Source organism: Elaeis guineensis, chromosome 1 (genome assembly GCF_000442705.2).
Source record: "Elaeis guineensis isolate ETL-2024a chromosome 1, EG11, whole genome shotgun sequence".
In the NCBI taxonomy this organism is placed as follows: domain Eukaryota; kingdom Viridiplantae; phylum Streptophyta; class Magnoliopsida; order Arecales; family Arecaceae; genus Elaeis; species Elaeis guineensis.
Genome location: NC_025993.2, coordinates 93,664,535 through 93,690,949, shown reverse-complemented (window position 1 = coordinate 93,690,949; position 26,415 = coordinate 93,664,535). Strand labels below are relative to the sequence as shown.

Genomic DNA, 26,415 nt, shown 5'->3' with positions numbered 1-26,415 from the left:
ATCGATATTAAACAGAATTTTATCGCTACGGGGTCCGATACCAGTACGGCAAACTTTGATTTGAATGATATCTTATTTGGTTCTTTGTCATATAGTGCTTGGCGAATTCAATTGGAGGGTAATAATTCATACTGATCTTGACATATAGGATATATTCAATAAGATGCATTTGATAGACACTTGTAATCCCAAAAAATAATTAAAAAAATAAAAAAGAATAAACTATTTTAATTAGGTAAATGCACTTCAAAGTTTAGTTATATACCCATTGATGGCCATGCAATCTAAGTCTTTGTGAAGAGCATATTTATCAAATGAAATATATGTTTACAATGATTATTGTAGTATATATATTTGATAGTTGATGTTCTATATACTTCTTTTACTACTTAAGACTTTTCCTTTAAAGTCATGCTTAGCATTAAATTATTTTGCTTATGGTTTGTTCTCTCACATGTCATCTTATGATACCATTAAATGTTCAATTTAGTTATTTACTTTTTTGCTTAAAAGGAAATTTAGGAAATAGACTACTTAACTAGATGTGGTCCACCAATTATACCTAAACCCTAAATCCAAGTGAAGGTAGAGTTTGGACCGAGGCCTTTTGATTTAACCATTAAGAAATTTTACTTGCTTAGTCAGCTAGCCCCTTCTTGAGAATTTACTTTACAAAGGAATGATGATATAGGATATATTCCTTGCACATGAAGAGTTCCCTTTGCTATATGACACAAAGGGATTGATGTAACCTGTGAAAAGTAATTAGATACACCAGTGATGGTTGATATAAATTACCAAGCCTGGAATAGGTGGGCTTTAAGAAATTTTTATGTGTAAATTAAGAGGTGCCACAAAGTATTTTACTTAAACTAGGGCAAATAGTATCATAAAGATCTATAAAGACTTGGATGAAAATAAAGTCATGATAAATAATGATGAATGTATACTTGCAATTAAACCTGCATATATTGATGTAAAATCATCCATGTATTCTTCTAATCAAAGTTATTTATTTTGAAGAATGAAATGAATCTCTTCCATTGATTATAAATCATGGACTGGTGGTTTCTCACAATCTTAGATATTTTATGCCCTGAAATTATTTGATTAGAAAACTACTCATCATTGTTGGAGATGTCATCCTCCAAAATGTAGCAAGATTCATTGCATCCTAAAACTTCAAAGTATTATGATGGACTTTTATAACTTGCACTTGTCTCCTCGGATCATGTCTCAAAGTCACAAAAGATATGCTTGAGACTATTTAAGCTTATATATACATTGATGCTACAAAAGATTATTATCAAGTTAAACAAAAGGAGATAACACAAAAGCTAGTAAACATTATGCCCTTAGTTTCAAAGAGTCCATGAAGAAAAAAGAGTGGAATGCCATGCATCTTTCTGGGGATCCATCAAGAATATAGCATGTAGATGTCATGCTATATTTTCTATAAGCATTTACATGCAAACACTAGTGATTAGGACAATTTTAGAAAATGTAACATGCCATTCGAAAATATATAACAAGTTATCAAAAGCTACGCTCCACAAGGATAAGCTACAAAAGTTAGATTTAACTATCCATACTTAATGCTTATACATGGGTATAGCCAAAAAAAAAAATTCACTTTGAAATCTAGAATTCTTAGTTATTAGTTCTAATTTGGGGAGAAGTTTACTATAGCCAAAATTCTTGATGGACTTGGGTCAATTTGAGAATAGGGACATAGAAACTTCTATTGTCAAGGAGATTGTTGTATATTTTAAGAGAATTATCTTAAGAAAAGACTCTTTGGTCAATGTTTCTTTCAAACCCCATTCAACACATTATCGTTAGTATCTTTCAAGTCTCTTTAGCCTCTTATTTTAGTTATATTTATTTTATTATTATCTTTGTTTATCTTCTTTAAGATAATTTGTATTTCAATTATCCTTCAAGTTATTTAAATTACATGAGTGATTTATCCTATGATTAAATATATCTATGCAGTTGATTGTCAATTGGCAAATGAATTGAAAATCATCTTCAATATGAATTGGAGAAGAATTTGAGAATAGATTGATGGATTGCTTCAATTTGCATTTATTTTATAATGATTGGGTAATTGATTAAGTGAGCCCTTGCTAGGGTTCGCAAGTCTTTTGCCCAACAATGAAAACTAAGTTTTTTAGGCAAAAAAAATATATATTGAATTTACCCTAGCTAGAAGGATCCTAATTGACTCTCCATATGACATATATAGAAATGTATTGAGGACCAATATAAGCTGACATGTAGCAAAATAGATAGTAAAAAGAATAATTTTACATTATTTGTACCTATACAATATGTAGAGACAGATAGATAGGTATATATATATATAGAGAGAGAGAGAGAAAGAGCTAGAACCTTGTTATTAAGAGTGAATTCTTGATCAATTGGCTCAAAATTAATGGTTTCATGTTAAATTAGATGCACATGCCATTAAACTTAATTTATAGTGTTAAAAATGCATAAGGACTAAAAGGATAATATGTTTTATAGATTCTGTATGTATATATCAAGCAAAAAATAATGGAAAGGTTTGAATGATGTGTGAAGCATTATATTTTGATGTGAAGTAACATCTATTAGACCAAACCATAAAGAAAAATCTAGTTGCATTGAAAAATAGGAAACTTAAGTTGAAGTACAAGAATACAAAATGGGAGAGATTCATCTCCTTCATTATTTTCCAAAGAAAAGTGGAAGTACAAAGTGATATTCCTATTTGTTTTGTTCAAATTATTAGAATCAGTCTCCTTGAATAAGCTGGATCACTAAGAAAGTGCAACCTCTATTTTGAACCAAACAATAACAAGATATTGTTAATATCATTTTCTTTTATTGCATATGTATAGTTTACATTTTAATATGCAATTTGAAAGTTTTCTTGGTTATTTATTAATATTTATATAAAACATTCACTTTATGTTATTAACAAGTAACAAAATTGATAGATTATTTAACTACAGCAACATTTGAAGAAAATATGAGTTTAAGGACCAAGTGTTCCAATTAAGATATCCAACATAAGAATTTGGTGTTAGTTTCATTTACTAAATTATGCAATAAGGTTTAGAAACAAAATATAATGCTAAATGATCTCAAGAGATATCCATTCATAGAAATAAAAGCAAGGTACAAGCAGAACCAATGTGGCACTAGATTAGGATGAAGAATTGTTTAATGAAAAAAAAAGATTAAAAAGAATGGAAACTCTTTCCAAGACTTAATTTGGCTAAATTTCAATAATGGCAACCATGGGGATCATTTGTTGCTACTCATGAAAAATTGGTATTCGATTTGGAAGGAAAAGCCAAAAGAAAGAAGAAATCTAGGCATGTTCTTCAATGACTCAGATAAAGGATATTGTAAAATGATATGAGAAATTTGCAAGGACTTGTGGGGAAAAAAAATTTTCTTGGCAGATACATCAAAATTTGACATGCTTGAAGGAGTTGTTCTAAGTGTTAAAGCATTTTTGATGAGATAATTGCATTTCTAGTCATAACGACTAACACCAATTATTGGCAAAAATCTCATAGATCTTTGAACTAGTTGCATATGAAGTTAGTATTTCTTAAGAGATAATTGCATTTCTAGTTATTATAAGATACTCCAATTATCGGGAAAAATCTCATGCATCTTTGAACCAGTTGTACACGAAGTTACTTTGATATTTAGGGGATAGAAAACTCATGATGTATGCCATATGCCATTAGATGACAACATGCTGATTAATGATACTAATTTTTTTCTCAAGAAGACAATGTGAATTAAAGGTTAAATTCTCAGGAAAGTTTTGAGGGCACAAAGGTTTAAATTTAGTGTAACTACTGCAGAACATGTAGGGAAACAAGGCTTTGAGAAACATGTAGAACAAATTATGGTGCAAGAAGGCTGTGACAAACTTATGCAAGTGAAGCAACATTAATTCATTCATATCATTTTTTTACTTTCTATTTTGAATCAATCATACAGAAGAACAGTGAGATAGATGAAGATATTATATACAATCAAGTCAGGTAGAAGAAATAGATAGAGGTGTTTTCAACAATAAATTCCTCCAATAATTGGCTCCTTACAAAGTATACCTCTCCATTTCTCATATAAAACTTTCTCAGTTGGGGATATATATATATATATATAGTATTTTTTTATGCAATGACATAACATATCGTTCTCGCTTTTTTTCTAGGTGCATGTCTACAAGTCTCTCAATTTCCAATTTATGCTGTTATCTTCGCACTTTTGCAGATCAAACTAACAGCGACAATGATATTCAAGAAGAAACAAATGAAAGGGATCATGGAACTCAGGAATTTCCTCCGTCTGCGTACCAACCCAGCGCCAATCCTTGTGGCCAGTCAAGCCTACTCGGTAGAACTCCTGCCAGCAGATTAGATGCAGGTGGGAGCGGTTCCATTGCTTTCCCAATGCCTAATAAATTCACCTCAATCCGGCCTTCTCATAGGGGTAGTTTCCCTCCTCGTCCTGCCGTAGGTATATGTATACGTGTACTAAGTTTCCTAATGCAGCAGTTTCTAGCAATGTTGACGATATTTTGCCATGCAGGTCACAGCAGAGACCAACCAATCACAATTGATGATGATGATGATGAACCCCTCTTTCTTTATGAAAGACCACAGCCTCCTCCAATCTTTGCCCACCATGCCCGTTTTGGATTGAAGAGAAAGCGTGACCAGAATGAATCTATACCCTATCACCCGCAGCGACCGCCGCAGTATGCCAGGCTAAGTGGTATGCCTAAAGCTTCTCTTTAGCTTTCAAAAGATTCAGGTCAAACAATAGAGAATGCCACAAGCTGAGCAATAGGCTTGTGGTATGATTTCTTTCCCTTACATACTGTCCATCATTATACCCGGATAATTTGGAAGATATCCTGAGAACTTGAGCATAGTGCATCCATACTCTCATAAGGGTGCAAGTCGAGGAAATCACTGGCTTAACCATATCCATGATTAAGCAATTAAGCAGCCCATTCTGTGAGATATATTATGGAAGTAAGAGCATGATAATATTGCATAGTGCTAACGTAAATCATCTTCTTCCAGCTGACTCCAATGATACCATACCTGAGCCCCTCGGCTATAAGTGTCAGCTCTGCAACATAGACCTAGCATTCAGGCCGAGAAGGTCCAGCTCCGATCCGGTTCCGGTGCATGTAGTCTTACCGTGTGGTCACTGTTATCACAGTAGTTGCTTTGAAGAAGTACATGGTTGCGTAGGAAAAGATGAAATCCCTCCATGCTTTCGCTGCTCGCAAGGTGGAGATTAGAGGAGGAATTGAACTCCTCACACCAGACAATTTTCTTTCTAGCATTTTATTTGTTTCAGTGTTCTAAGAATACTTGAGGGTTGGATGAAGTAACTGACATTGATAGGAATGGTGGCGGAAATGATTTGAGCTCCTGTGAAGGATAAAACGGAAGCCAGTTTCGTGGAAAGCTAATGGCACTCAAATAACGTCATCAGTACCATCAAATTTGTGTCAGGAAAGGACTTGACCTCTGATTCAAATAAACCAACCTCAGAACTCCTTATGGTTGCGTTGCATCTAAGCACTTTTCATTTATCTTATCACAAAATAAACAGTTTGTTTGAGCTATATAGAACTATTTAGTAGCTAGTCTTGGTGATGTTTAAGCTCTTTACCATGTTTAGGCTGAGTTTCTTCCCTGCTATTATCCTGTTAGCGATAATGATGCTCACCAAGCATGGTCACGGATGCAAAAAGGCATACACCATTGCACACAAGTGGGCAAAACTACGAGAAATCCACAAACAAAATGGGAACTGACAGGCCAATGAAAGCTAGAGAGAAATTTAGAAACTAAAATGGTAAAAATTTGGGGAGTGAATAAGAAACACATAACTGTACAGTATTCTTGTTTCAAAGCTGAGAGGTGGTTAGAATGTAGCTTGATAAATTTCATACTCGAGAAAAACTTTTAGGTGAGTAAAGCACACAGATGTTGTATGGATTAAAATGTCACGAGAATGAAATGAATCAAACATATATAAATAGGATAGTTGTGCGATATCACATTTTAGATGTACCAAGACAACAGAAGGATTAGTTTTATATGGGAGCATATCAGAGAGAACATCATAATTGTGCTGACCATGTAAATAACTGGGTGGGATGCCATTAGTCAAAGGAAAACACGAAACCGGATACGGATAGTGAGTAGGATGTCCCTGACAAAAGGAGGATGAAATACCTAAGAAAACATGGGTAACTTGCAAAGAAAACGAAACAACAAAGAAAACTTGATGGATGATATAAGGCACATTCATGAAATTCATGACAACATAAACCCGAACAAGAATAACAAGTAGGATGTCCCTAAAAAAAGGAGGATAAAAGACCCAAAAAACCATGGATATAATTTACAAAGAAAAACAAACAATGAAGAAGCAATCTTGATAGATGATATAAGCTACACTTGTTTAATTCGTGACAACAGCCCAAATGTGTGTAATCATCAAGTGCATTAGTTTTGATGGTTCCATACATCCAGGGTTATTTTCCATAAATTTTCTTAACTTTTGCACGAGGCTATCGGTAACCAGAGCAGAATGTGCTAGTTTGAGTATGCAGTCCTCATATCATGGATGGAGAAGTATGTGGAGAAACATAATATCACGAACTTTTCTTTTCTGAGAGTTCATTGGCGCTCTGGAAGGCTTTCAAGGGATTTCAAGAATATTCAGAGTCTAAGAACATCAGATAGTTGGCTATATACAAATAAAAGAGTAAAATCAATCACATGTACAAAATACCACCCACCAAGTTCTATTCATATATGTACAGTTTAATCTCCCTTCATTTCAGCCACAGGCAGGATCAGGAAAGATTTGAACGAATGGCATCAGGTAGGATGGCAACTGTCACTATGAAATATTCACAACCAACGGGAAGATTGTATGGATTTGAGGTAGCCCCTGATCCTGGAGACCGCCGGTTGCTGTTGTCAGAACTCAAAGATTCTACTTGATCACCATGCTCAGTCCGCATGGATACCGGGGGCCTCACAATTCGCCGCTCAATGTGCACAATCTGTCCAATTATGTATGTTGGTCTCCTTGGACGTTGTTCTGTGAACAGAGCAATAGATTCTTCAGAAAGAAAGTAATTTGAACAATTGCGATTGATTGCTTCATAATGCCCAGCAGAGTTAAGAACAAAGGCAGCAAGCTCGTGAACTTCAAAACGACCAAGAGATATCTTCTCCTTATTTGCCTATCACAACAAAATCCACCTTTCAGTGTAAGAGACAGAGTGAAAGTAGACTTCATTCAAATAGGATGATGAAAAATACAAATTTTCACAAGTTCGGATGCCATCCAAAAAAAATGCCAATTATGATAGATCTAAAAGTGACTTCAATATAGTTGGTATTGGAACAAGCTAGATGTTCAAGAATCATCAGTCCATTTTGAAACTTACAAAATACAAAAATACAGAATAATTTAACATGTAAATGGGATGGACAAACACCTGCAACTAGAAGCAGTCGCTAAAGGGGTCAACAGGTTAAATAACTTATTCAGAAAGCTTCCAGATATTCCAGACTTTTCACCATCAGATCCAACTTGAGATCTGTGCAGAGATCAATTTTTTTATTACAAAACAAAACCAAGACTATCCCTCCTGCTTCTCTCTCAATATTTGCCTCCAGCCTTTCCGATTCTTCCTCAACCCTTCCACATAAGTTAACCCCATCACCGAAAAAAAGCTTGTGTTCTAATTTGGCCTTCTGTTTTTGCCCCCTTTTACAGCCTGCTTGAAATCTTTGATGTCACGCCCTCTGGTCACATCCTAATTTGACCACCATGCATACAGTAGTAGAATTTAAACCACCACCCTCCCCCAACTCCACCCTGTGATGACGCTGCTCCATAAACCAGCACCCACAAGCGGTCCAAAGGGGTTTCAGTGGAGGATATAAAAGGATATTGATTGGGTTTAGAGAAGAGCTGGAAGAAAAGGGATTACAAGCTGCGGTTGAAGGTGAGAGAAGTGGATAGGATAGGAAGGGGACTGGCAAGTAAGGGGAGAGATGCCTGAACGAAGGAGAAATGTAGGGGAAAAATAAGAATCTTTCAAAAAAAAAAAAAAAAAGGCCAGTTCCTTTGTTTCTATACTTAAAAAAAAAAAAACAATCTGATGCAATAAAAGTAAGGATTGCAATTTATGCCCAACCCATCAATCCAACCTGCAAATGATCTGCTTTAAGCAGATTCCAGTTTGGCATAATGGGTTTGGGTCATAAAGGGTCAACCTGTTTAAATCTGTTTATTAGATGGGATATGCTCAGATTTAGGCGTTTGAGCCATTCAACCCATTTTAGCCCATTTAACAATTAGGTCAAGTCATGACCCAACCAATTTAACCCATTTAAGACCTGCTTAACTTGTTTCTGTCCTGGTTAATCAGACCTGCTCAACATATTTAATCCATTTAAAACCATTTAACCATGTAAAACCTATTTAACCTGTTTAACATGTTTAACCTAACTTGACCTATTTAATAAATGGGTTATGTAGATCAGATCACCTGTTTAATAAATAGATTAGATTTATATCTGAATTTTGACCGGTTTAATAAACATGTCAGGTACAAATTGACGAATTTTTGACCTAATCCACGTCAAACCCAACCCATATCCGATTGCCACCCCCAAAATAAAAGCTTGGAAATATTTCAGGCCATATATTCTGAATAACAGCCTAACCAAGCCAAATCCCCCCGCTCTCTTCTTGTGCATACATACCCATGTATGTATGCATGCACGTGTGTGTACATACGTATATATGTATACATATATGCATACACGTGTGTGTACATATATGCATACATATATGCATGTGTGTGTACATATATATGTATACATATGTATACATATACATATGTATACATCTATATATGTATGTATATGTATACATCTATATATGTATCCATATACATATATATATATATGTATACACATGTGTATACATATATATGTATACACATGTGTATACATATATATGTATACATATGTATATGTATACATATATATATATACACACACACACACACACATATTTGTATCGTACATGCATACATGTTAAGATGCATGTGTTATTTACATACATACGTGCATTTTGTGTGTAGCAAAATCTCAAGATTTTAAATATTGGGGATGGAAACCATACCTGTCCCTAGTCAGTGTGGTCCATGTCATAATGTGTAGAGTACTGACAACGTATTGACTTGTATGGGTTTGCTTGAACTCAGCAAGAAACAAAAAGGAAAAATGGTACATCAAGCAGCATAAAGTGGTAAGTGTTCAATTCAGGGGTGATATGGGAGGTGCAGGGTCATTTGAGACAAATTAGCTTGGTGCATGCTGGTATGTGCATTCCAATACATCAAGTATCTCTATAACAAAAATCATCAAACATTGTCCCAACCATTCATAGCCAGCTTCATGAATTCTCATTCACTAAACGTTCCTATTTAGGGATGCATGCCACCATTTGCATTATTTAAAGTTTTTCCTATGCTCTAGAATTCACAGTACCATAGTTCAACATTCTTTTTAGACTAGCTTATACATGCAACATATATGCATGTACACATGTAGGCATGTACCATATATGTACATATGTATGTATAGTATGTATATCTTGCATAACATGTACAATACTGAGTTAACACAGCTTAGTCCTAAATTGATTACTCTGCAATTAATTTTAGATGATAAAGACACATTAAATGTATAAATTCATTTAATCCCAGTTACAAAGATTGGACCTTTACAAAGATTGGATCTTAGCAAGCCAATCTTTCCGCAATGAAATACGGAGCATCCATTATTACCTAAAAGGATGGAATACTAATTCTTGTACTGTTGGACTGCCAATGACACATTAATTCAGTGCAAAAATTTAAAGCCAAGCATGCAACCAACCTGTTTCTCTAGCTGAAGTTTAGTATATAAGCTTCTAATCAACTCTTTCTTTTCTTCCAATTCCCTTACAAGATGCCCAGCTTCCGCTCTAGTGCAACACTCTGGGAGATCCTGTTGATGTCGAGATAGAACACCAACTTTCTCTGCAAGGATGTTGATGCATGCTTGGAACTCTGCAGTACCATCATCTTCATCCTCATTTACAGAACTGAAAGAGTAGTATATAAAAATTAGAAAAGAAATTACTAACCTGCATGGTAAAAATACATAGAAAACTCATGAACTTTCATGGAATACAACAGGTATTGAATCAATCTGCTCAGAGAGTTATCAATTCTGAAAAATATTTTAGTACAATGACAATTTGAACACCAGATCAATGAACTAAATTTATACATCCATCTTTAGTCATCACAGAAAGCAGCCCAACAAGAGTTCACAGCTAGAAAAGAAAAGAAAAAAAAATGAGAAAGTAGAGAGATAGAAAGACCCCAATGGACAACTATTCTTGGTGGTTATTACAAGCGGTATCATTTTTATGAACTACTACAACTCATTAGTGTTACTATTACCATAATAATCACCATAAACATCATTAAGTTTTGAACTGAAAGATGACTAAAGCAAAATAAAATGTTAAAGATATGCAAAGGTCCAATTAGACAATTAGATAAATGTATGAGAAAGCATAGGCAAGTGAATCATAATTGTTGCAAGCACTGAATTTCGAGTAAGCAGATCAGCATTAAACCTTTCAAAACAAACCGTCCAGAGTGACATATTCCAGACTGCATTTTATCAATAAAGACAAGTCTAGAAGACAACCCATGTGAGCCCAATGCAATTGCATTTCTATAATCTCATTTGACCATGACTCCAACAAGAGTTTTCTGTGGTCAAGCCAAGTCCTCCTTATGGGGATAGAATCTCATACAAGACTTGCTACCAACATAGCTGGAATAAACAAAGGTAATTATATGTGCATCCCCTATATCTATAGCCAAAAGCAAAACAGTATAGTTTGCCTAACAAGTTCCAATGAAAAAACTTGGCTTTCAACCAAACTCTAGGGTTTAGGGATGTGTAAATGACAGGTGAAGATCAGGATTTTGAGATAATTAAGACTAAAAAATAGTAGAAGTATCGAAGTTTCAGCAAGGACAAAGTGGGAGGCAACGGATTGACATGGCATCAGCATATGCAAAAAAAGGACATGGAGACAACCCAGCATAGAGTGAAGGGTTAGGGATACAAAAGGTTAATTTCAAGCTGACATGGATGGAAGTTATGAGTGATCGGATAACCTCGAATTAACACCAAAGGTGGCCCTCAGCAGGAAAATAGCTCAAATACAGATCCATAAAACTCTTAACATTTAGGGCCCCAATTGTCAGAAGCAGGAGTGGTTGCATGAACAAATTCGGGCAATAGGCACAGGAAGCAGGTCTCTGAAAAGGATTGGAATAAGGGAATGCTTTAGGAATGGGTGCAGGCAAGAGTTCCTGAAGCAGGTATGCCACCTTAGGCAGAAATTTATGACTGCCAAGGTAGGGAAAGGTTTAATGGTCATGGTTATGCATGCAATGAGCAGCTAAAAATTTCTTTTTGGTTAGTTGATCATCAAACTTAAAAATTAAAAAAAAAAAAAAAAAGAAACATGGATGGACAAGCAGTATCATCACAAAATGGACTTGACTTTGTGCTTGGTATCCCAACTATTAATGTAGTTTGTCTTTGAAATGTATCTTGCTTCTTTCCATCAAATTGCTCGTTCACTATCAATAGAACAAAATCCAACTTACTTTTCATAGCAATTCAACTCTACAGCATACACATTGATATCCACAACAACTAAAGCAAAGGATTCAATTTCAAGTTGCAAGTGGGAAGCGTAGCTCATAATTCCATGGGCATGCCTAATTTGAACCTAGCCCATGCCTGAAACTTGTTCCCATCACTCCACTAATTGCCAAACCAAGTGCTTCTCCAATAGAATTGGACCTATGCAATAATTCAAACTTGATCTTCAACTCAATACCAGGTGACAGAACTGTGAGAGTTGGTTGCATTCTGTGTGATGCAAGGAGTGTGGGAACCAACTGCTTGGGTTTCAAAGGCCATGCTGCTACAGTTAGTTCCTTTTGGTCAAAATGGATAACAAAAGAAAGTATAAGCTAACTTCCAAAGGGTTTGGAACAACTCTCTATGGCAGTTTGTTGGGCAGTCTGGAAGGAAAGAAACAACAGTGTTCTTGTAAGGAAGCAAACAGCTGTTTTGCTCATTCTTCAACTCGCACTAGGTTTGTTCAACAACTGGGGTAACTAGACAGTTTGACATAATGTAGAGGTTACCCCTGATATGTTTTCTCACTTTCTATGTTTTTATAAATTTCCCACAGGGAGGGGTTCTTCCCCTCCCTTCCCCTCAAGAAAAAGTGATGGCATTAAAGAATTCGGTGTATAAAAGTTAATTCCAACAAATAAGTTCAACGTTTGTCTATTTTTCTCCAGGTATACAACTATCAAACTCTTAGCAGCAGGAATCTTCAACTTAAAATGGCACACCCATATCGGAATCTCTCTAGAATATTGTCCCCAAACCCCTCCCTAAAAATTCCTTCATCTAAAAATTTTTTAAAGAGACTCACTTCACCATGCCCACACTTAAATCTGCTCCTGCACTTGCACCTGCTTCTGGTAACTATGATTGAGCTTCTATCCCATTAAAAGATGACTATGCATTAGTAAAATAAGTAGATGAAGCATGAATTGAAGAAAAAGTATCATCTCAAATTAGAACTTAGCTTCTGGCTGATTTGCTAACCTTCACCCATGATGGGTTATACAATAGCATCATTCGATAGCTTCCACCATCAGCCTTCTTTTATTTTTATAATGAAATTGAAAAATATGGAATTCTATAGCTTGCAGCAAAATGTGTATCACATGCAAACCCCATACTATAACCTCCCAATACCAATACCCACAGAAATTTACGTAGAAAACTTTGTCACAGAAGTAGGGATGTCCTAAATATCTTAGATAGGGGTCCTCATCCTACTGGAACTCTTTAGAGCAATTGCAGAAGAAAACCATAAAAGAGATAATTTTTCTAGCTAGAATAGGCTTGTGGCGCCTCAACACCTACAATGATGAGAAAAGTCCTCTCCAAAGTCAATTTAACCCAATCATTTTCTGTAATTCACGCATTCATTTGGTGTTCTAACAATAATATGATTTCAGGCTAATACCAGTTCTACTATGCACAAACTTGTCTGAACTTGTCCTTAACTCATTGATGCAAATCCTATACCTCCATCACTAAGCTTTCATTTAATATGTACTTTATTATGACTGTCTACCATAAGATGCAAAGTTGCATCTCAATTGATACCAAGATTCCATCTGGTACAACCTTCCAAGATCTCTTTAGACAGCAGTGAAGTTGAAAGCATGCCTTCTGCATCCTGTGTCAACTCCTATAATATGTAAGATCTTCCTCCTCCACAAATCAATTTTTGTGTCTAATTTCATTCAAAAATTTCTCCTGTTCTTCAGCATAATCATGTAACCTTAAACCATGGCTATGTCTTCTGATACTTCACCATCCTTCAAGAATCAAAAGTATTATGAACAACTTCATTAGGAAGAGCCTCATAAATTAACAATATATGGCCTTGAATAAAGAATTCATCTTTAGTCTTGGTTTTTGTTAGGATCTTCATCTCAGTGCACATGTTTGGATAACTTGAACACTATTTTTACCAAAAAGACATGTTGAGAAGATGGCTTTATATTGTCAAGGAGATAAGACAAGACGAAGTCTTTCAGTAAAGGAATGCAAGCGATATGCTGTTTAAAATCCATCCCACCTTCTACATTGGAATGCACAATACAAGAAATCTTGGCAGAACCAAATCTCTAATAACACAATGATACAAAGGATCAATTTGATCCCAAAATTAGAATTCTGGACAATTAAGATTTTGCAAGTCCTGATTTTTTCCTTTACACCATAGTAATTTTAGCATGCACATGTCACTCCCAGTTTCAGCAGTTGACCAACTAATTCAAGTCCCAAACTATGTAACTTAAATCCACACCAAAAAGTGGTTGGTGAATTAGAAGAATAAACATATAGAAATGCACTAGTATTCCCTATTTAAAGTTCAATAACTACAAAACCTAGACAAAAGTCCTACTTACCAAATTTAGAAGCTTTAATCCTACACAAACTCCATTAAACATTACATTGAAAAAATTAGGAAACTCTACATTGCTCTGGACAAGGAGGCATATGACACAACCATTTTCGAAACCATGTCTAAAGTTATGTCCTTCACCAGTTTCAGTATCATGTTGTTTTGACATCAATAGGATTGATCAAACTGCCAAGCAATACAGCCAAAAGTTATTGTAGGTAACTATGAATGAGATAACATCCTTTCAAGGATCTTATTTAGTGAAATCAGACCTTATTTTTATTCCATTTCATTGCTGTAAAGTCCTGGAGGCCAAAGGGTCTGGCCAACTTAGATGAGTGCCACATCAAGTGGGCACCACTCTACTTTATACGTGCCAAGACAAACAAGGATGCCACGAAGTAGTCACCCTACACAACGGCATTCTCTTTCTCCTATTGAAGTACCTCTAGGGCATCTTTGGTTTTGCTTCAGCTTTGTGAGATGAGGAGGAAACCCAGAAGCTAGGTTTTCTAGCTTCTCCTAGAAGCACTTTTCTGGCTGTCTTCTTGTATGAGTACTTTCCAGACCATGTTACCATGTCACCAAACTATTCTTTTTTAAAAGAAGTGCTTTTTCGCTTTAGAATTGACTAAAGTACATTCATTAAGCAATACCCAGCCTTGCCATGGCTCTTCAAAAGTTGGCGAATTCTATCTGGACCCCAAAAACTTCAGGTTTTGCCAATAATGTTGCTCTGATGCATCAAAATATCTGAACCTTTTGGTTCATTAACAAGCATCCATGAATTTTAATCTCATATGTAAATCAAGTGGTTCAGTAGTTACATGCTTAATCCATTCTGTTATTACCATGTCGTACAAAAAAAATGTAGATCCTAATAATTCAAAAGTGAAGTATAGCAAAAAAATAAATAAACAAACAAATAAGACATAACCTATTTCATTAAAATATTAAAAATATACTTCAGTTAGGTCTGAATCTGGGTCTGTTGAACCCAAACCCACCTATATGGAACCCTAAACAGAGATCTTCAAGAGCATGAAATTGGCATCTTAACGGAGTATGGTTTACTTGTTGGAACGAAAGAATTCATTTTACAATTTGTTGCCCTGTATCTTCTGGGCTTTTAATTAAAGGTAGAGTTTCAGATGGACACAACACAAAACTTCCTAAATTTTGGCCATATATGTGCATCAATAGTGGTGCTTATTAGCTTTAGAGAGCATGCATCTAGTTATCATCATAAAATGTAACAGATAAACAAAATATTCAGCTTCCATATTCCACTGGACAGAAAACAAATTTCAGCAATGATGTGGTGGCAAAAAAACTAAATAAGGACCTAAACAAGAATTGCATTAAAGAAACATATGCCTGATAACAAAATAAGGGCATCAAACAACACAGATAGTTCAAGTTGAAATATAATTTAGTGTGCAAGAATACCTGGGCAACTAATTATTGTGCAAGCAAAATAATATGAACTGCGGATTGACAAAATTAAAGATATAGGATGCTATAAAATAGGCATTAAACACCAAATATAGTTCATGTCATTAAATAATGAGGCGTGAATACCTGGTCAAAGAAAGAGCTAAAGAATGCAATGCATCTGCAAAACTAGCAACACCTGAAGCAGTTACACAGTTACGAAACCTTTCAAATAAACTACGCATTTTTACAGCAGTGGTACGCAAAGCATTATATTCTGAGGCCCTTCTATCAGCAGCACATTGATTAGTATGAGCTTCCTCTCTTGCTTCATGCAGGCAATTTTCCAAATGTGCACAGTTCATCTGTTTCACAAAGTTGTGAAAGAACACCCAAAAAAACCATTGATAAATGAATAGATCAAGAAATCAGGAAGATATGTATAATTATTAATGCACAACTAAATCTATAAATAACATGTTTGCAAATGCACATTTGACTTGTAAAAGGCCCTGGTTTGGGAGTGCAGCAAAAAAAACTCATGGAAGGTCATTTACATGGAATAATATTGCCACATGCAGCTACCAAGGACTCATTGCATCAAAAATTACATTAACAGGGATAAAACCCGTGTAAATTATATTAACAGGGATATAACCCATGTAAAATTATATTAACAGGGATATAACCCATGTAAAATATATAATACATGATCCACATAACCTGAAAGAAGGTCGGGTTACATACCAAACATGCCTGTACTATGATCTACAAAATATACTATGTTATGGCATACATTTTCTCAGGCAACCCACCCCACCCCCCACCAAAAACAAAAAAAAAAAAAAAAAAAGAAAAAACAGAAAAAAAAAAACAACACACCCCCCTCCCCCCTCTGCAGGGCCAAAAACGGGGAAATAGAAAGAAAAACCCATTCACTCAAAAGCAGACACGGCGTACTTATCAATCTCCATGTGCACTTGAGAGAAGGTGATAAGTAAATGGTCTCCCAATGCACCACTGCCCCTGATCCACCAGAAGGGAAAAAAAGGGACTCTCCACAAGTCCACCCTATGTCCTATCTATGGGCCTGGAGAATTAACAGAATGATTAGAAGAAAGGAGCACTCTTGTCGCTATGCATGTTTCTAGCCTCCAAGGACGGTGATTAGGAATAGTCAAAAAATGTTACAAAGAAAGAAGCAGGAAAGGGCATAACTTGCATCAACAATGACAATAGGTAGATCAAAATAATTACAACATTAGATTGTTGATGATCCTTAATATAAGCACAATCCTTAAACGCTCATCCTTTCATCTTAATCCTACAAAAAAATAGGGAGTTTGGTTGTTTCCCGAACAGCAGAGAAAAAATATATAACTTAAAATATTGAGAATACTAATTTGGACAATCAAAAGTAAGATAGGGACCACAAAAAAAAATTTACTATAAAATACAAAGTAACGTATGACAGCTGCAAAACTATGACAAGCAAAAAGCAGTCCCTTGCACAGAGGGCAAATACAAATGAGGAAAAACTTTCAAAGTTGGCATTTCATTGAAAAGATTTGAGGGCACAAAAATGCATAAATCAATCCAAATGTGCCTATGTTGGTTATATGTGGCGATAACAACATCTTTCAAGCATTCAGATACAATGCAACCTAAGTTGAATCAAGCTCTGTGATTTTTATCCCAGAATATCATTCGGAACTTCTGGGATGAATATTGCTGGAGCAGTGATTTAGGTGGGGACAAAAAAGAATGCTCATATGATTAGTGTCAAGCAGTATAAATTTTGTAGAACACTCATGCAGTTGATTGCCTTACATCAAATCCTTATATTTGCAAAAACAAAAAGGGCTCATAAAAATATAAACATTCGTAACAGGATGCACCTTTCCGCATTGATTTTTTTTAATAAACAAATAAAATCTATGCAATCACCCTTTCAATGCTTTTTACCTGAGATTCATCAAGAAGATTTCGGCTGATTTCCATTTCCCTTCTAAGAGAGTTGACCTCCTCCATAACACCTTTGAGTTTGTTTTCCATTTCATTCAACTTGTTTGACTTTTCTGCCAGGGCATTTTGCAGGTCCAGTACATGGCTACCTCTAGATTTTGACTCTATACTTGGTTCAGCAGCTGCTCCACAAGGTAACATGTCCAGAGGTACCCCTGAGCTGACATCTGAAGAATCATTTGTCACAATCAATTGCGGCATCATCATTTTCACTTCCCTGTCAATATCACCAACTTGATGTTCATCACGAAGTGGTTCCTGCATTGATGCATCCATAGCACGTTCAGAATCCACTGACTGCATATTTAGTGTGCCCAGAATATCTGCCATATTTTCATCTCCACCTTCACCAGGTTTGCTCACTTGTCCGGTAATCTGATCAAGTTTTGGGTCCATTGACGCAGAAGTACAAGAAACCTCATCCATAGGCATGCTTGATATGTAAGGCATATGAGCATCCCCATCTCCATATATTTCTGACTTGTAGTCATCAGTCTTTATAGCCAAAAGGATGGAATCAGAGGCATCTTTACAGGCTGAAAGCTTCTGTCCTTGCAAATACTGATCCGACAATCTATGCTCAAGCTCTTGGATGCGTTTTTCATAAGACAAACACTGCTGCTGCTTCAAGTTTAGCAATGAATGAAGATGCTTGGCATACTCATCCTTGCAGTGCAGAGCTTCAGTTGTCTTCTCCTGTACGGTTTTCAACATATCATCCATTTGACCTTCATTTATGGAGTCATAACCAATTTCTGCACTGAAATTACAGATTAATGCAATAGCAGAAGCAAGTTCAGCTTTTAACCATGCATTCTCAACTTCCATCTTGCTTGTTCCTGCAATATCTACTGACTCACAACCCTCAAGAAATTCTTGAAAGTCAATTCTCTCACCAGTATGCACTGGACTTTCTTGGGATTTAGCCACGTTACAGCCATCACTAGGCATGCCTAAGCAACCTTTTGGTACTCCATTCCTCTCAGATTTAGAAAACTGAGGAGCAAACCGATTCACATCAACAACATCAATTTCCAGCAAACTTGTATCGAAAGGAGCTACATGAACATCACACTGACTTGGAGAATCAAACAATCCCATGGATGCTAAAATATCATGTGGTATGTACTTACTCCATGTTCTGAGGAACCCCTCTCGTCTTCTTATCTCAGACTCCCTCTCAGTTGCAAGCCTTTCAGCCAACTGTCCAGCTAGACCCATGTACAACTTTGATGAAGATTTTCTCCTGGCTACTTCAGCAAGGCAAGCCCTATATGCCTGACTGATTCCATTAACAAATTTTAGATTCTCAAATTCCTTCTCTTGATGTCCCATGACCTCTTGGAATGCATGTAACTCATTCATCATGTCCTTGATGCTGGTCTGGACAGATTTGACCTTTTGCATGCTAATATGCACTAACAGATTCATATCATTTTTCTTAGCCTTACATTTATCTAGTAACTTTGATATTGTATGATCACAATTCTGCACATTTGAAAGATGACTTTTCTCATGGACATCATATATACGACCAAGAGCTGAAACTGCATCATGAGGACGAAGTGATGGAGACAGCTGGCGGTTTGATGAATCATCCACTAGTTTCATTGCAGTGTTGACATCCTTACTGCATGGAAAGTATACAAAATCGAACGCATGCTTTAAATATTTATGTCAGAAGAAAAGAAAGGTATATATCAAACAAAACAAAAAGGACAGCAGTTTGCACATGGACTAGAAAAGTTCAAGCAAGATTATGTGCGCATGCACGTGTCTACATCTTTGTGATTGGGTGGGTCGGTAGATGGGTGGGTGTTGCATGCATACATTCAAACATTTCTCGAAGAAAATACCATTAGAGCCATTTGCTTAACTTATAAAGTTAACAAATTAAAAATGAGTCCGCTAAAACACAAAACCCAGGACCAAATCCAATGGTGATGGTTCAAAAATGAAAATATAAACCACTAAATATATTGCACATGGCTTAAAGTGTTTGAGATATATATATATATATATATATAGAGCGAGAGAGAGAGAGCTTTATCCATAACTCAAAAACCTGGACTTGAGACTGGACCAGTAGATTCAATAATGGGGTGCCAACTAATCCACTTGGTAAAGTCACCAGCTAGTGACCTGGGTTTGAGTCCTACCCTCATCCCGTTTTCAGCTTTCTTCTCTTAGTAGGTCCCCCCCCCCGCTACCCCACAAAAAAAAAAAAAAATGAAGATTAACTCAATTAGGCCGACTGGAACAATGTGTAGCCCTAGATTACTAACCAGAGGTCTTTAAAATGGGATGTTGAATCATAATTTCATCTCTTTAGTTCCACAGAGAAGCGAATATATTAAAGGGACTTAACTCATTATTACGGACCAAATAAATTTTGCCCAAGCACATTTAACTCCTGACTTCCTAAAACAAACAATTACGGAATTTTATAAGGTAACCCAAACCCAAAAAAGGCTGGACCAAACCATGGTTCCTCTATTGTGATCATATGCTGAAACTCTTTATGTTGGATATTCGACTGTTATCAATTTTAAAGAGCAGCAGAATCCACAATGATAAACTAATACCAAATCTTTCTAAGTGAAAAGGAGATTTCCAAATATTGATAAACTATAGATCACAAGCAACATGAAAGTAAAATGATACTAAAGGTTGGCAGACCATAAAAGGTTCTGAATTAGATGAATGGTAGATCGAGAGCGCAACTATAGACTAACCTCAAAGACTGCATTGTACTTTTCTGGTCATTAAGGATCCTTTGGTGGTCTCTTATCACTAGTTCTAAATCTTTGCAAGCAGCTGAATCCATAATGGAGAACAGATCCTCCACCCCTCTCTTCAGCTCCCAGAAGTTCGTCTTTAGCTGTGAAACCTTAGCCTCAAACTGCCGATGGGAGTTCAAGCAGATATCCGCCCACTTCCGCAGGTCATCCTCCTTCACAAGATCAAGCAAACACTTGCGAACCTCAGACTGAAGACTTGGATGGAGCTTCTGCATCCCAAGTCTCTCCACATCCCTCTCAAAATTAGCCAAGAGGTCTGAGTGGCTCCGGTGCTGCTGTGAGAAACACCTAATGAATTCTGTATACCTCTGCTGCAGCTTCCGATACGTATGATCCAGATTGGCCCGGGCAGTCTCCAATGCCCTCAACTGCACCTGCTGCTCCCTTAATAACCTCTTACAGACCTCAAACTTTGCCAGGGTGCATCCATACACCGCATTGGCAAGCTGGAAGTGGTGGCGGAACTGCCGCTCGTAGGAAATCAATGCCTTAAGGGCAGGATCTGCGGCGTTATCCAAAGGGTGGGTCTCCTGAGTTGGAGATGGAGGAGGGATGGCGGCCTCGGGGACATCAATGGCCTCAGGAGGCGGGCAAAGGGAGTTGGCGTGGAGCCTGGCCTTGTTGTAGAGGAAGACCTCGCGATCATCCTGCGGCAGCTTGTAGTACGATAGCGGCTGCTGCGAGTCGAGCGAGGTCTTGTGGCAGAGGAGGAGCTGGTCGGAGAAGCGGACGCCACAGAGGGCCTCGATCGAGCGCTGGATGTCCTCGACGAGGGTGGAGCCGTCGCACTCGTACTCAAAGCTGTGACCGTTCTCGGCAACGTGGACCAGAAGCTTCCTCCCGAGGACGAAATCATCCGTGGTGGTGGTGACCGTCGAACCAGAGCTCATCTTTCTCCCTCGCCCCTCGCCTCCCCCAACACCGGAACCCTAGCGAGCCGAACCCACCGCCAAAAATCCAATCTTTTTCCAAGTCCTGCACAGAAAAACCCGAAACAGCCAATTCCCGACCCAGAACCCTAGATCCCCTCAACCCCAATAAGAAAAACCAACCCAAAAGGCAAACTTTCCACAAAAATTCCCCAAGAAAAAGTCGATGAAGCCAGAATTTCCCACCGGAAGCCCTAAAATCACATCAAGAAAGGCCGCAGGATCGCACCTTTCGATGATTCCGAGACCTCCGAATGTGATTCCGGAACGGGAAGAGACTATTTCTTCCCGGCCTCGATCGATCAACGAAAAATATCCGAAAAATCCCCTACCAAAGCCGCGTCGATGCGATCAAAAGGAGAACAAAAACAGGGTTTCTTTCGAAGAACGTGGAAGGGGTATTCCAAAGGAAGCAACCTCTCAAGTAAAACCCTAATCACGTTTCTTCCAATTTTTTCGTTTCTAATTTGAAGGCAAGGGGAAACCTGGGGGGTGCAAGGAAGAGAGGCGGAGATGGCGTCCGGGAACAGCACAGCTAATGTTGTACGGTAAATATCTGGAAAACCATTGCGAATCTTTGTTTTAAATTTTTAATACATATCTACTTCCTTCCCCGTAACAAATTGGGGTATAGCTTCTTAGTTGGAGCCGAAGTGAAACTTCCGATCGCTTGCGTCCATTTTAGCCTGCAAATATAAAATAATAATCAATGACCTTGGGATGTGTTGGTGTGTATCACATGGAGAGAGGCAATGAGACATCTGATTGGTGTTGGTCAGCATACCTCCACTCAAATCACATGAGGGCACAAGTCGAGTCAATTAGGGAAAAGGTTTCTTGGACCCATCTTGTGCTGGTGTGGCACATTATGATTCAATCAACCATGCTCTCATCAAATTGTGCCAGTTGAGCCACAAACGTTCTCTTCATGAGACGAAAACAACTTGTATGATTGAAATGCATACCCTCTTTCATAAGCATTTCTTTTATGTTACACGTGTTTCATCAAAGTCGTTCTAATATCACCCTGTAATTACGAGGATCTGTACAACTGTTTGTTTAGTCCCACAACATTCATTGTTCTTTGAAAATATCTTACATATGTATGTATGACTAAAAATTCTAAAAAATATCTTCTGACTGGTCCTTGAAATCTTAAATTGTGACGAAATGATGTCCCAATGGATCTGGTCTATAATTTATATAGACTAATGGATATTATAGCATGGATCTATTTGAATTAACTATAAGTGAATTGTGGTGTTTATCATTAGATTTGAATGAATTTAGACTTTTAATCCAGATAAAAAAATATATAAGAACTTGTGCAAACTATCATGAATAAGATTGCATTGTGTTAGTTGTAGCATAAGCATTTCATCTTTAAAGCTGTTAATTGTAAAGTAGCAATTAAAATGAAAGCTGCCTGCAATGTCGCATGAAACACGAGCATGATATAAGAGCTATGTCTCATTCATGCGAGGAAATAATTTGAGAAAGATGAAATTTAATTCATGCGGTTACATTGTTGCTTGCCTACGAGAACCAAAGCTATCAATATTATTTTGCTCTAGACTGAGGTATAGACTTGGACTGTAAATCACTTCGAAAGATAATTTTATGTTACCATGCGACATGATACTCTGAGAGGTTGGAGTATGTTACCAAACCTCGTTCCTGACTACCGCTGTGCCCTTGCTTCAAATCCAATTCTGCATTTACTTTAGATGTGGAAATTTTTTGAACTTGGCTTGGGAAAGAAGGGTTCAACAGCAACATAAAACTACTGGTTACATTGAACCCTTTGAACCTTTTTCTCTCAAAAAAAGCCCTTCCTACCTTTCCTCCCATTCCCACTCTTCCAAGCCTTAATGTTTGTGGTAACAAATGAACAGCGGCAAGGAAGCATAAGAAGCTGTTTGCTCTCTTGCTTGAGGACATGGAATGTGGATTGTCAAATAAACTTTCTAAATAACAGCCAATGGCCGACTAAATCATTTGACAAAAGATCTAACTTAACACTGATTTTTTCTTTTTGAGGGAAAGGAATTAGGCCGAAGCATATCACAATTTATGGACATAAACGAAAAAGTAATTACAACAGTCAACCTACGCTAACCATATTAACATACTGAGAAGGCAATTACAAAAGGCTCAACGCTTCATATGTCAACAAGAAGACGTTAATTGTATCCAAGTAAATTTGCTTCTGAAAAAAGCACAGAAAAATGTCGTTGTGTCCATCCCTCAGTATAAAGTTCTTCATTTGATCCTAGTTTTCCTCCAATGCTTACCTATAAAAAATAGAATGAGCACTCACGTTTGTGATGGCCTTATAATCTTGTCTAATTTTCTCCATGGGACACTCGAAATCCAACCATTAAGAGCAACACTAGAGAAAGAACTGTCACAATGTTATGTCACAGGGAAAGAAGACAGGTGTGCATAAATAGGAAACTAGTGCTTTACCTTTAGTTGTCCCAAAATAGTGATCAGATACCCAATTCTTGTAGGATTGCAAGGTCCCAAAAGAATAGGGAAAGAATTTACCACCATCTTTGGACAATTATGATCTGTTATTGGTCCATTTTTCCCTACAAATCTTCATCATCCATTTTGCTGTCAGACAATCAAACCTCCATAATATATATAGAAGAGTTCATTTTGTGTCTCCACCCAATGAATAAGCTCAAAGTTGTTAGCGACTAAAGTGTGAAGCTCTGCAAGGCAGCCAAGAATCCTCCAGTGATAGGAACAGTGTTTGGCTAAGAGGAGTCATCTCATCTGAACGATGTGGCAATATAAAAAAAAGAGGTGGAAAGTGCTTGGCTTGCGACTTCTATATCACAATAGTGATCTCTCATCATAAGTTAGCCATTCATAGTATGTGGTTGAAATAAGAGTGTGGGACAAATGTTCCAACTATATACACATTTTGGCCACAAAATTGTTGTCCGCTCTGTGTACGGGAAAAAAAAGGACTTCATAGCTGTTGCTGTTTGTCTGTTGAGTTCGGTGATCTTTTTAATTACTGATAACAGGCTGGAAGCTCCAATATTATTAGAGCTAAAAAATTATGAAGAACAAATAGAAAGAGAATTTTAATCCAGTCTTCACTGAAGCATCCTATGCCAAGTTTGAGATCAGATAAAGTACATGATTATGTAAAGTTTTCCAAAGGTGGTCAACTTGCTATCACTTCTTATATCAAAAAAAAAAAAAGAAAAAAGAAAAAAGAAAAAAAAAAAAAGAGTCACTATCACTGCATTTAATTACTCAATTGATATGAAAGAAGGCCAGGTCTAATGGTAAACAATCATATCTAAGGATCTCCAAATGGAGCCAGGAAACCTATATAAGAGTAAACTTGATTCTGCATATTTAATTCAATCTAAAGGATATACAAGGTTGAAGAGTGAGGAAGGATCATGGATCAATGCTAAACTCAAGATCCAAATGACTGGAGGGAAAGCAATTGATTGAAATATTTATTTCCTGAAATGCTTTTTGTGGAGATGAATTGCATATCTGCACCAGAATTTTTTTTTTTTTTTTTTTTCAAGTAACAGATAGAAGATTCTATGCTTTGTCCTTTCTTTCTCAAAGTTTCAATATGTAATTGAACCCACACACACGTCAATTTTTCGATTGTCTCAAGCTAAATTCCTTGGCTAATTTGCATATACAGTGAATATTATAGCATGCACTCAATTAGCTGACACATGGACAATTTTACAATGGACCCAGTGAAAGTAAAAGGTACGACCTAAAACAAGGCCCGCTGTCTATACCCTCTCTCTCTCTCTCTCTCTCTCTCGCTGCGCCTCTATGTGAGGGGAACTTCTTTCCTTTCTTTCATTTGCTGACATGCCCCAATATATACCTCAAATGTCTCTATGCCACCTCAGGTTCCTTTCAGGGAGTAATCTAATTTGAGAGGACCACCTCATGTGATCACCTCAATCAGTTGCTACCAAGATGGATGAGAAAGAAAGGTTGCCATCCTCCACCACCCAACTGTCCACTTAACTGAACCACCATATAAGACTTGTGGAAACAAGGGACTATATCTGATTTTGTCTCCAGACGCAACCTATCATTTTCAAAATGCCCTTTTTAGATAATCTAAAAAGATAAGGTGGGCTTTTACAGTTCATGCATGACATGCTATATGAATTGCAGTTTAAGAACACAAAGTGCTTATATGGGCCCCAGGTGGCTTTTTACATTAAAGAACCCAGCAGGTTACCAAGGTTCACAAGCCGATCGACTGCTCAATTTGGTTCTCAATTACTGCAGACAAACTGAATCACTTCAGATCCTTTTACTACCATCAAAAAAAAAAAATCAATCCTTTTACATGCCAATGTTCTCGAATCATGTACCAATCCTAGCAGATGGACTCATCTTTGGCTAAAACTGAAAGCAAGGTGAGACATTTGATTTCAACGATGGCTACCATGAAAGTTCCATGGGGAACTCTAGGCCTCGGCCATCAGTGTGGAGTTTCTATGAATCAAGCTTGAGCTTGAATGAACCATGGAATGTAGACTTGAATGGGCCATGCCGTGTAGACAAGCTGAGTTTGAATGAGCCATGGGGATTTCTAGGGAATGTCCCGGGAGCACCAACAAGGTGTAAACAAGCTGAGCTTGAATGAACCATGCCATGTAGACTTAGTGTTGTCAATAAGGCAGGTCAAGCTTAGGATTTGTTTTGGCTTGTAGGCACTCTGGTCTAAACTTGGTCTTAGCTTAGGATTTTGCATAGCTTAAGCGATATCCAATAGCTGAAAATCACAGAGTAGGATGCAGATATTTGAAAATCTTGGATGATATCTAAAAGCCAAAGGAGGTGAAATGGAGATATTTAAAAAGTTTATGTAATATCGTATGCATGGCCTACATAGATTATCTGACAAAACTGGTGATAGAACATGTGCTTCACCATATGATTACTCCGTCATGAGGATGGCTCGTACAAAGTGGAGAAGGAAGGATTTTACAATGTCACCA

At 37.0% G+C, this 26,415-nt stretch overlaps 2 protein-coding genes across 4 annotated transcripts in view; one reads left to right on the top strand and one right to left on the bottom strand.

Annotated features, from left to right (window-relative positions):
- Window positions 1-5,648, top strand: part of LOC105033517 (uncharacterized) — a 47,484-nt gene extending 41,836 nt beyond the window's left edge. For 2 of the 3 annotated variants that reach the window (XM_073250793.1, XM_073250794.1), the window contains exons 3-5: window positions 4,285-4,530; window positions 4,603-4,788; window positions 5,103-5,648. In XM_073250793.1, the coding sequence (XP_073106894.1) occupies window positions 4,285-4,530; window positions 4,603-4,788; window positions 5,103-5,326 (656 nt within the window). In that variant the 3' untranslated portion in view covers window positions 5,327-5,648. The remainder of the gene's footprint in view (window positions 1-4,284; window positions 4,531-4,602; window positions 4,789-5,102) is intronic. The other variant, XM_073250795.1, reaches the window with a different exon arrangement.
- A 1,046-nt stretch (window positions 5,649-6,694) lies between these two features.
- LOC105033519 (autophagy-related protein 11) lies at window positions 6,695-21,911 on the bottom strand. The gene is made up of 5 exons (XM_010908374.4): window positions 20,406-21,911; window positions 17,611-19,300; window positions 15,793-16,010; window positions 10,011-10,218; window positions 6,695-7,294 (listed from the first exon to the last, which is right to left on the bottom strand). Exons 1-5 carry the CDS (start codon window positions 21,359-21,361, stop codon window positions 6,899-6,901), a joined length of 3,468 nt encoding a protein of 1,155 aa, XP_010906676.1. The 5' UTR covers window positions 21,362-21,911; the 3' UTR covers window positions 6,695-6,898.
- Between the last annotated feature and the right edge of the window lie 4,504 nt (window positions 21,912-26,415).